The following is a 12,164-nucleotide window of genomic DNA, read 5'->3' as shown; positions in this document are numbered from 1 at the left end:
TCATTACAGCTCAAGATACAGATATTACTAGTCCACATTTTAAAGAAAATAAAATACAGGAACTAGGGAGATATAGTTCAGGGGTGGGGGGGTAGGAGGGAAGGAATTTAACCTCCAGTACCACATTGCAGCCTGAGGACTTCTGGGTGTGACCTGGAAGAACGCAGAGCTGGACTCAAGCAGCACTGTATCACGGCCCCTAGCCATGGTTCAGTATCACCAAGAATGGCCACTGGCCCCCCTGAGCACTGTTCAGTACACTACCCAGCCTACTTAAGAACAAAAACTCCTAAAGCAAAAACTGAGGGATTCTGATTTCAATCCCAAATTCATTTAAATGCATCACTGCAGAAATTTTTCTATTTGAAATGAAGGTTTTCCTTTTGTATAATGCCAAGCTTTTATGATGTCCTAAAACATAATTATACTTTGCTTCCTTTTAATATATTTTACCTAAGTTATGACTTACCAATCTATTAGGTATATATCTGGTGTAAGACTGTAAGATTTGAAATGAAGAAATAGTTTGGAGAGGTTTTCTTCAAAAAATATTTCAAATGTTGCAAAGTATTTCAACATCTAAAGACAGAAAAAACAACAAAATTAGTAGAGTGTATACACTAAGACAGTTAAACTATTAAATCATAAATTAACAAAATTTTATTTCATTATCTGAGTCTTTTAATCAAGCAAACATAAAACTATAATACACTCCCAAATTTACTTTACATCAGATTAGTTTAGACTAATTTTGCTTTCCACTCTAAAAGGGCAATCAGACTGCAGAGACCAATAGCAAAGGAAAACATGATACAATCCAAATGTCCATACCATGCTGTGATCCACACGAAAAAAGGCCAACTGGCATGGCTTATTCAGGAGATTTGCAAATGCAATGAAGGCATCTGCCTCTTCTAAATTTAGAATGAGTACTGCTGCAATGAAAGACATCCCTTGTACCTACAAAGGGAAAAAAATTCATCGTAATGAGTTTACAATAATAATTCTATAGTTATATTTTAGTTATGTTTCTGAAAAATTACCAAGTGATATTTCAAGGTAAAATTAACCAAGATTTCTTTGTATTTCCAAGCAAAGGTAATTATGAAGTCTCCTTAATTTTACATTTCAAGTGGTGCGATGTTAACACGGTTCATCCTTGGAAGGAGGACCAAAGATACCAAATAGCAAAAAATAATAGGGAAAATTTTAGAAAAATGAAAAAGGATTGCTTTTTACTAAGGAAACCCAGTTTGGTGTTCAACCTAGTTTGCATTTTCTCTATCTGAAGTCTCTCAGAGTAAAAAAGCAAAAAATTTCTTCAAAGTCAGGTGTTTGTCTCACAGAGCCTAAAGGAGGGTTGGGGGATAAAGCAACTCCACAAGGCAGGAAGTGGGGTAGACAGAACTGAACACTGGTGAAGGATTGGTGCCAGAACACTGTATGCCCAAAATGAATAGCTTAGTAATTCAAAATGATTCAGTAAGCTTTTAAAAAAATCAGTTGTGGGGCTGGAGCGATAGCACAGCGGGTAGGGCGTTTGCCTTGCACGCAGCCAACAAGGCCAACACAGGTTCGATTCCCAGCACCCCATATGGTCCCCCAGGCACCTCCAGGAGTGATTCCTGAGTGCATGAGCCAGGAGTAACCCCTGAGCATCCCCGGGTGTGACCCAAAAAACAAACAAACAAAAAAAATCAGTTGTTTCTTTTTATTGTTACAACATATCTCTTTGATGCAGAAAGCAAGGAACTAAGTATAAAAAAAAAAAGTATAAAAAGTGCCGCTAAAATTCCAAGAAAGAAGAGGACGTATGAGTTGAGATAATGAGACTTGGTTCCTGGAAAAGCAGAAGGAAAAAATAAGAAAAAACCATTCCAAAATGGAAAATATATACGTGCAAAATCATATAGAGGAAGAGCCCAGTTGTAGTACATGATTTATAATAGAAATAATCAGAAAATTTTGAAAAAGTATTTATAAAGTATTCAAAGACTATGAGTATAAGGCATCTGCTATGTAGGCATCTGCTTGTGATAAGAGTTTGTCAAAAACTTACTTCTAGTAGAAACATTTACTGAGAGACCACCAAGAATATTTACAATAATACCTTTTATCTCTTTTTCCCATCCAAATGTTTCAAAAAGGGCTGCATATTATCACGAATTTCTACTTTCTCTACTAGATTTAAACTCTTATAATACTTCAGTCTGGATTCCCTCTTCAATACTTAATCTCTTGAAACTGGTCTTACCAGGATAACTAAAGATGCAAATTACAATTCACTAGTTCTTTATTCTCTTTCTACTCAGGCTTCCATTGAGTACTTTTGAGATCCATTTTTAGAAAACTTTTTAGTACTTTCTATAATTTGGTTTTAAGAAGTGTGAATTCCATGGGGACAGAGACTGTGACGGCAGAATAATTTGCCCACAAAGCTGCCAATATTATAATTTTCAGAACCTTTGAATATTGCCACATGCACCAAAAGGGATTTTTTGGATTTGATAAAAGATACAGCAGTGGGGAGATTATTTTGGATTACATGGTTAGGTCCAATGTAATCCTAGGAGGATCTTTGTAGGGACCTGATAGGTCAGTAAGATAAGCACATGCTTTGCACAGAGGAGGCCTGGGTTTAATCCCCAGTACAGAATGGTCACCTAAGTCTACCAGGAACAACTCCAACACACAGTGCTAGGAGAAACCCCTAACAGCACAACCAGGAGTACTTTCAAGCCCCGCCCTCACACCCTCATTTAAAAAAAAATAAAGGTCAGAGAGATAGTATAGGGGTTTTGGTGCTAGAAGCAGACCCATTTGATCTTTGAAACTGCATGTCTTCCAAAAATTGTTAGGAGTAAGCCTTAAATATAGCCAGCTATAAGTCCCCAAACAGGAACAAACCCCAAAAAAGTGATTTCTAAAGTATCTTCAGAGTATAATATTTCTGAATATTCTGTATTACCAATTTGTAGTAGGAGACACTGAAACAAGCCCATCATTTATGTAGTATGTCTATGAAAAATATAAACCTAAATCTAATTTTAAGAAAAATGATCATACAAATACTGGGAGAAAAATGACATCCCTACCCAAAAGGTCATTTTGGTAAGCAATTATGGTTGATTTTTGAAGTGTCACTGTTGAAACAGATAATGATGTCAAATACATAGCACATAACCTTGACATGATCTTGGAAATAAGCTCTACTGCAACTTCTCTAAGTCTAAAGTTGTTAAAAGTGAAAAAAGCCATAAACAATTAAAAATCAATAGAGACCACTCAATTTAAGATTTAGAACTTTATGCATCCAGGAGGTTCGGTTCTATCCCCAGCATCATGTGGTTTTGTCAGGCACCACTGGGAACCAGCCCTGGGCAGAGAGCTGGAGTAGCCCTCAAGCACCACCAGGTGTGCCAAAATGAAATTTACCTAGTAAAAGTGCCTGAGTAAATCATCCACTTTCTGTCACTTAAAGTCTCTGTGGTGTGGCAAGAACATGTAAGGGGATCATCTACTCTAATTTCCCATTCTTAATTATCCTGTGCAGATATGCAACTTTATTTTAGGGTTTTAGTGTGATCACTATAGAGAAAAAGAGCTGTGATGAAAAATAAATGTAGGTTGGGAGAGAAACTGGGGATACTAGATGGCGGCAATGTACATTGGTGAAAGGAAGTTGGAATACTGTATGACTGAAACCGAATCATGAATAAATTTGTGATTATGTATCTCATGATTCAATTTAAAAAACATTTTTTTAAAATAGCTAACCAAGTTCTTACTGTAGATAATGAAAGAATTCTCATCTATAGTTTCTGGAATTCTCATCTATAGTTTCTGATTCCTCATGTACTGTAGCACTGTCCTCCCATTGTTCATCAATTTGCTCAAGTGGGCCCAGTAACGTCTCCATTGTGAGACTTGCTGTTACTGTGTTTGGCATCGAATATGTCACGGGTAGCTTGCCAGGCTTTGCCATGTGGGAGAGATACTCTCAGTAGTTTGCCGGGCTCTCCGAGAGGGGCAGAGGAATCGAACCTGGCTCGGCCAGGCCAGGCTGTGCACAAGGCAAATGCCCTACCGCTGTGCTATCACTCAAGCCCGATTCCTCATGAAATAGTGAGAAATTCAATTTGTCTTTTCACTTCCAGTTTTATAATCTGCTTACCTTAGTGCCCTATCATAGGGCCTCATCATAGTGAAGACCTAGTTCACTTTTCATGCAGTAAAAACAAAAATAAATGCTAGTTACCTCTTTATTCAAAGGAAAAAACTTGCACTATAGCTTTTACATTGCAAATAGGTAACACTCAAGATTCAAGAGTTTTATTCAAGTCAATAACCATTTCCTCATAGTGAAAAATCAATATAACCTAACAATTTATATGAGTTTTAAACTAGAATAAGCACAACTTAGAAATCAATGTACCTTTCAAAGAGTAAATACTGTGCATATTCATGCGTTCTTTTAAACATGCCTATATCCCATACTCAAGTTTCATATTTACTTTCCATATCAAGATCAACCTGAGACTGACATTATATTCTTAATAGATGATAATCACTGGTCTCAGCTATTACAAAACTTAAAATGATCAACTGCCCATGCTCAGAAGCATTAAGCATGAAACAAAGGAATAATTCTAAATAATCTGGAAAGCCTCTGCTTCCTGTCATATATGGAAATTAAAAATATGACTGACTGAAGGGACTGGAGAGATAGCACAGAGGGTAGGGCATTTGCCTTGCACACACCTGACCCAGGTTCGATTCCCAGCATCCCATGTGGTCCCCTGAGCACCACCAGGAGTAACTCCTGAGTGAAGAGCCAGGAGTAACCCCTGTGCATCGCCAGGTGTGACCCAAAAAGCAAAAAAGGAAAAAAAAAAGACTGAATTTCATTACGTGGGAGAACAGAGATGAGTATTAACAATTTTCAATTTAATAAAACACTTTTGAGGGGACTCCCAAAGAGTGTTCAGGGGACCCTGGGCTTACAGGCCACTCCTAGCAATATCTGGACAGCAGAATAGGCAGTTCAGTATTAGGGTCCAAGGATGAGGACACAGAGCAGCTTAGACCCTGCAGTGCCTGGAACCACTAGGGCCAACCTGACAAAACTCAGAAGCCGCCAGGCCCACACTTGCCAGTCCTATACCCACCAATGCTAAAGGGGAGCAATATGATGCCAAGAATTGAACTTATGTCCAAGAGAATGGGAAATATGCACCCCCTAACCACTGAGCAACCTCCTAGGTCAGTCCCCATGACACACTAGAATACATACAGAACCCATGAAAAGAGTCACATAAATAAATATAGCAGTAAATTGACTCAATTACCAGTTCTGCTAATAAGAAAAAGAGGAAAAGAATAAAATAGCAGTATAGAATGATGACTTTGGCTCTTTCAAATATAACTTGAACATGAACCATTAATCAAATGTTCCAAGACATAATGAACTCCACAAGTCTCTTTGATTTACAATAGCTCAAACATGTTATTTATGTATTTTTAAAAACCTTTTTATTCAAGAACCATGATTTACAAAGTTAGTAATAGTTGAGTTTTAGGCATACAATAATTCAACACCAATCCCTGCACCATTGTCAACTTCCCTCCGCCACTCAAACATGTTATTTATTAAAGCAGTTAAAAAACCTATTTCAAATAGTATCAGAAAATATGTATTTTAATAGTTTATATAATATTATAAAGTAAGTCTTATTTGGCTGACTGGTTTGCCAATGAGAATATAAAGTCAATGCGTTAATAAATATGCAAATTGTATAAAATACTAATGAGCTTATTCAGTCTTCATTAAATGAATAACATACATAAAACAGTATTGTTTTTAAATTCTCTTGACATACTTCATAAGTTTTGATTTTTGGTTTTTGTTTGCAGTTTTGGGTAGAAAATACTAGTCCCTTAAACAATCAAGGCCTGTGCTCTACTGTTGAGCTACATCGCCAGCTCCTAGAACTGTTTTTTTCAGAGTCAGTATTTAGTCAAACAAACAAACAAACACTGGGGCTGGAGTGATACCACAGAGAGTAGGGTATTTGCCTTGCACGTGGCCCGACCTGGGTTCGATTCCCAGCATCTCATATGGTCCCCGGAGCACAGCCAGGAGTAATTCCTGAGTGCATGAACAAGGAGTAACCCCCGTGCATTGCTGGGTGTGACCCAAAAAGCAAAAAACAAACAAACACTGTCTTCCCATTGTTCATCGATTTGCTTGAGCCGACCCAGTAACGTCTCCATTGTGAGACTTGTTACTGTGTTTGGCATATTGAATACTTCACAGGGTCATGGGTAGCTTGCCAGGCTTTGCCGAGTGGGCAAGATACTCTTGGTATCTTGTGGGGCTCTCCGAGAGGGGCGGAGGAATTGAACACGGCTCGGCCGGGCTAGCTGCGCGCAAGGCAAATGCCCTACCTACCGCTGTGCTATCGTATTTAGTAAGTACTAAAATTATGTCCTCCCCTCCCCAACGAGACCCCAAGTCATCGCCCATGAATGGCCTCTCTGGCTCCTGATCAAGCTGCTTAAAGGCCTTGATCCCAGAGACTTAGAAATAAATCTCGAAACCCAGCGGCTTTTGGCAGAAATATGTCCGGACCCTGCAGTAGGTTACTGTCGCTGGGCCACCCCAGGGGGGAAAGGGTGCTGTCCCTCCGCCTGTTTCTCCCTGGCGGCTCAGTGGCCGCCATCCTCCAGAGACCATTGGACAGTCAAGCTTGGGCCCACAGTGATGAAACTTGTTGGGCTTCACGGGATGGGGTGGAGCCAGGCCTGTCCTCCCCAGCCCAACGAGACCACAAGTCATCGCCCACGAACAGCCTCTCTGGCTCCTGATCAAGCAGCTCAACAGCCATGATCCCAGAGACTCAGGAGTAAATCTCAAAACCCAGTGGCTTTTGGCAGTAATCCTTCCAAATTCAAGTGTTAAAATTTCGGAATTTCAAAATCACATGGCCCTACTGCAGCCACGCGACATTATATGTTATTCATAACCAGCAATAGAACACAAATTGTCTATTGTTACCTTTTCAGCATATCTGAGTGTTGGGGTAAAATCTCAAATAATAATGGTGGGTCTGATGTCGAAATATTGAATGTGATCAAAGTAGAGAGAGAGTAATGTGGAAATCATCTGCCCCACAGGTAGGGGGAGGGTGTAGGATGGGGGTATACTAGGGTTTTTGGTGGTGGAGAATGGGCACTGGTGAAGGTATGGGTGTTTCATTGTATGACCGAGACTTAGACCCAAAAGTTTTGTAACTGTTCTCACGGTGATTCATTAAACAAAATTATAAAAAGTGAAAAAAAAAGTAAGGTGGAGTTCATGCACAATTCAATCAGCTAATCAGTGGCTGAATAAATAGCAGTACTCCTCCAAAAAAGATTAAATATTTATTATTAGTCATATGATAAAATAATATTGATGTCAACTCAAAATGTAAAAGGGTTATGTAATATTTTTATGATTCACTTATTGAATACATGAGCAATACAGTTTAGATTCTTTAAATTTTACTCTCTCCATAAGAATTACTTGCTCATATTTTTTTATACTATATCTTCCCTGTCAGCAAACTTGGCTTGTCCTCCATTACCATGACATAAATCATCCATTTCACTTATAACTTTAATAATGTAACATATAATTTACTTATTATTATTTACTGTGTGTCTTCTTTTAAACTATAAGTGTCAGAAGAAGAGATATCTTTCTAAGGCTCATTGAGGTACTACTAATGCCTAAAAACATGTCTAGCATATATAATATTCACACAATAATTATTTGTTGAACCAAAGAACAAGTGTACAGAAGAAAATGTAACAAAACAGACTAAGATGAACCAGAAAGCAAACTTAATGTGAGGTTTCTATCAAATCTTTCTATTTTAAGACAAAGATGAGAAGATGAAGGCTTTATGATATCCAGTTAAATAAGGCAAAATGAACAGTGTTTTCCTGATCTCTCCAAAACCCAAATAAATGGCAGTAACAAAAAAAAATTGTCTTAGGACAATAAAGAGAATGAAAAATGATATAAATGTTGTAGATAAAAAACATTTATAGAATTTTAGAAATTTGGGGGCCAAAGCACAGCAGGTAGGGCATTTGCCTTGCACATGGCTCACCCAGGTTCGATCCTCAGCATCCCAATGTGGATCCCCAGCCTGCAAGGAGTGATCCCTGAGCTCAGAGCAAGGAGTAAGCCCCGAGTACTACCAAATGTGGCCAAACGAAACAAAACAAAAAGAATTTTAGAAATGTTAATCTCAATAATGAAGAATATGGAAACTAAAAGAGGAAAGTCAGTGAGCTACAAGACAACTCAGCCACAAAACCTGGAAAGCTCAGGAACTAAAGTTATCAGGTATCTCTAATATTGTGAGGTAAGGTTAAAATTTGATTGGTTTAAAGTCTGTAAATGGGAAAAAATCTTTCCCTTACTGTGGACAATTGTACAGTTGCCTATCATTCCCTTGATTACCTGAATATAAAAGATTTAGTCCGTAGAGACACAGTCAAGAAAAGGGTGAAAAAAATAAAGAAAAGGGTGAGAAAGAAAGAAGCTGGACAATGGGGCATAAGCAATAATGAAAGTTTACAAGTTTCTGAGCTGACAGCATGAGCAATGAAGACGTTTACAATAATACATGGCTCTTCCAGAAAGATGGCACTCTGTCTAGGAAGCTTCTTGAAAGAGATGGAAAGACTGCTAAACTAATAGGCCTGAGAAAAAAAGATACAGTGATACAGATATTTGAGAGCTAACACAACATAGACTACTTTGTTAAGAATACTGATAAAGGAGCCCAGAAGAATAACTCAGTGATTTAGAATGAATGTGCTGCAAGAATATGATCATGAGTTTAATGTCTGTTATGGTCATATACGCTGAAAGCAATCATTACAACTCTTCTGTCTGTAATTTCCAGTGCTTCAACCACAGCCAAGTATGTACAAGCACCAAGTGTGAAAACACAACTAAAAAGATGTGTGAGCATCAAAGTCAAAGTAGTACAACTCCTGGCAAGCATGTGCATGAGTGTACAGTGACCCCTAGTGAGTCTACAACCAGACATTGCAATGTGTATGTCCAAACTAAAGAACACTATCTTTATGAGCACATGTGTAAACAACATAACTAAGGGAGTACAAATTTCAGTGAGCACTGCAGTCAGTGTATGAGCACTTCAACCTGTTGTATCACTCTTGCAAGTACCTCAGCTAAATCTGCAAGCCCCACATTCAGGTGTATGTGCAGCGCCAGTGATAGCAACAAGGGGAATAGGACGAGGGGAGGAATTAAGAAAGAAAACAAGAACATAGATAAATATTTATATAAAAAGAAAATGATTGAACCAAATACTTACATAACCAACATCAGGTCTGTAACATGTATATGCCCCTAAGATACTATGTAAGACATCATGATATGGACCACCCTTTGGAGAGAAAAATGAAAAATCAAACTACATAAATAATTTTCTCTAAGTTACTTCTCAGTGACCTATTAATAAGCTATACACTTTTCTAAATATTAAGTTTAAAATATTCAGTAATTGTCACAATACTCAAGTATTTTTAAGATACATTTTTAAGACTTATATTCTGAAGTGGTAATAAAAAATATTTAAATCTGCTTCAAAAAATTAAAAATCCCAAAAAACTATTCTCTTGATGGATGTAAGAGTTTGGAAATAATTTTAAAGCCTTCTGAATAATAAATACAACTGTTATATTTTATAGAACCTAATTTCAGCTTTAAAAAACCCTCAGAAAGCTACATTAAATTTCTTAGTAATTTTCATCTTAACAGTAAAAAAATTTTCACATTTTATCTAAATAGAAAAATTCTACATATAAAGACTAGTTAAATGTAAAATGTGTATAGAATGTCATAATTTCTCTTATAACGTATAAGCAACATCATAAAAGCCTCTACACAAGTTTCTTCCTATAGTAATTCTAAAAAAAATTTTAATTTGAGACAATGTTCTTTACATTTTAACAGCTGATAACATAAAAATGCTAAAATTCAGTAATCTTACAAAAATAAAACAAAGAACGTAAAGTCATTATCTACTACACTTAGAGGTAATATATAATACATGCTATGCTATTAACAAAAAGCATTTAATCAATAAAATAATAAAAACTTCTTTAAAATTCTCCTGTAATCCATCTTTTAGTATAGCCCCCAATTACTATAGCTTTCACAAAAAAAAAAAAAAGTAGCCATTTATTTTGACAGTGTCCCTTTGGACTTTAGAGTAAAAAATGTAGGTACAAACTGGTTAGAAACCCTCACCTTCTGAAAAATGTAGAGAGATGGAAATGTACGAGATATGTCCAATTTAATCAATTCCAGACTGGCCTCTCGATCAGCAACAGACACACCTGCATTTACCAGGTAGATAAAATCATTACTTTGCTATACTAAGTTCAATCTTTTAAGCATAGTATGATCACATAGCATATAAATTATTCAAATAAAGTCAAAAGGTAAAAAACCAAAAATCTTAAGAGAAATGAAACTTGTTTTTTTGGGTTTGTTTTTGGATCTTAAGGTCTATGTTATGAAGAAAAATCTATACATCTATCAGTGTTACATGTTGAAGGACTTCTGCTTCAATGTTTTATATAAGATAGGAGCAGATTACCACTTTCACAGTTTCAATGAAGAAACAAATATATTAAATATCATATTTCTATAAAAGGCGTGAGAAGGCCAGGGGACAGAATTCAAAGGGATAGAGTGAATGTTTTGCTTGTAAGAGCATTGGGTATCAATTGATCCCCAGACACTGCTTGGTCCCTTAAGCACAACCAGGAGTGGATCCAAGCACCACTGGGTGTGTACAATCTCCCAAAAAATAGTTTAAAAATAAAAACAAAGAAAAAAAAAACAAAAAACACATTCACTGGGGTAGAGTCAGGAAGAAGGCTCAAGAATTAGAGAACAGGTAGAGCTCAATCACCGGCAATTACACAGTCCCTGGAGCACCTCTTAATGTTCATAAAATAAATAAAATAAAGAGCATCAGAGTTGCAAACTGACAGAAGTCTAGAAATTTTAAATCCCAGAAAGGAAAGAACCTATTCTATATCCTAGATGACAGATATCACTGGCCATTCTTGGTTACCCAATGACCATTTCTTTTGGGTGACATCTGTCAAGTCTGAGTAAGGGCTCAGAACTGATGTTGCTATGGACAAAAGTTCTGTGCTTGGTGAAAAGAAACCAGATTTCTATGCTAAATAAGATTGTGATAGGAATATAAAAATAGAAAAAGTAGATAGGGTTTTCCCCTCAGTGGGACTCATGCTGAACTCTAGTGTAATGCACAAGGCTAGAATACAAGTCAAAACTCACCCTAAATCATATAGGCACTGAGAGAGTGGTTCATTGAAGGAACTTATAATCAAAATAGGACAGGTGTTCCAATCAAGAAATTCAAAACCCAAGATGAAATTAAGTTTATATAAAATTCAAGATATCTAAAGTCCACATAAACACCTAAAGTCTTTCTAAACCTTGCCCCAACCTAGCTACTACCAACTTAATTGAATAACACATTTGCCAAACATGTTTCCTTTGCAATAAAACATCCGCTTCAATTTATCAGCTTTTTATGTACAATGATTTAAATATTAGGCATGCAATGATGTAGGAAATTCTGATTTATAATCAAGGGGAAAGCAGTCAACAAAAGCAGACCTACTAATGATCCAGGTATTGGAATTATCAAACAAGATTGTTAAGTGCTAGATGTTTGAAAAAAAAAAATCAGAAGAATAGATGGTGGAAATTTATGGGATGAAAACGTGAAGAATTTCCTCAGAGAATTAAAATCTATAAAAGGAACCAGTGGTCATCTTAGAATTCCGAAGTAAAATATTTGTTAGGAAAGACTAATTGGAAAGACTTAATAGCTGGATATTGAAAGGAATTAGTGAACTTGACTATTATAGATCAATATAAATATTGAAATACGAAATGAAACAATCTGAAAAATAAGTCTTGTAGGACACTCTTAAATTATCTAAAAGCATACATGTAATTGGACTCCCATAAGATGAGGAGATATAGAGCAGAATTAATATTTGAAAAAATAATAGCAAAAAAATAGTTA

At 36.6% G+C, this 12,164-nt stretch overlaps 1 protein-coding gene across 4 annotated transcripts in view; it reads right to left on the bottom strand.

The window, feature by feature from the left end:
• TBC1D12 (TBC1 domain family member 12) overlaps positions 1–12,164 on the bottom strand; it is a 92,660-nt gene that overhangs the window by 5,792 nt on the left and 74,704 nt on the right. For 3 of the 4 annotated variants that reach the window (XM_056130449.1, XM_056130451.1, XM_056130452.1), the window contains exons 8-11: positions 10,340–10,428; positions 9,402–9,473; positions 832–960; positions 470–579 (exon numbers count right to left, since the gene is read on the bottom strand). In XM_056130449.1, the coding sequence (XP_055986424.1) occupies positions 470–579; positions 832–960; positions 9,402–9,473; positions 10,340–10,428 (400 nt within the window). The remainder of the gene's footprint in view (positions 1–469; positions 580–831; positions 961–9,401; positions 9,474–10,339; positions 10,429–12,164) is intronic. The other variant, XM_056130450.1, reaches the window with a different exon arrangement.

Source organism: Sorex fumeus, unplaced genomic scaffold (genome assembly GCF_029834395.1).
Source record: "Sorex fumeus unplaced genomic scaffold, SorFum_2.1 ptg000078l, whole genome shotgun sequence".
Classification (NCBI taxonomy): Eukaryota; Metazoa; Chordata; class Mammalia; order Eulipotyphla; family Soricidae; genus Sorex; species Sorex fumeus.
This window is presented reverse-complemented; position numbering and strand designations above follow the sequence as displayed.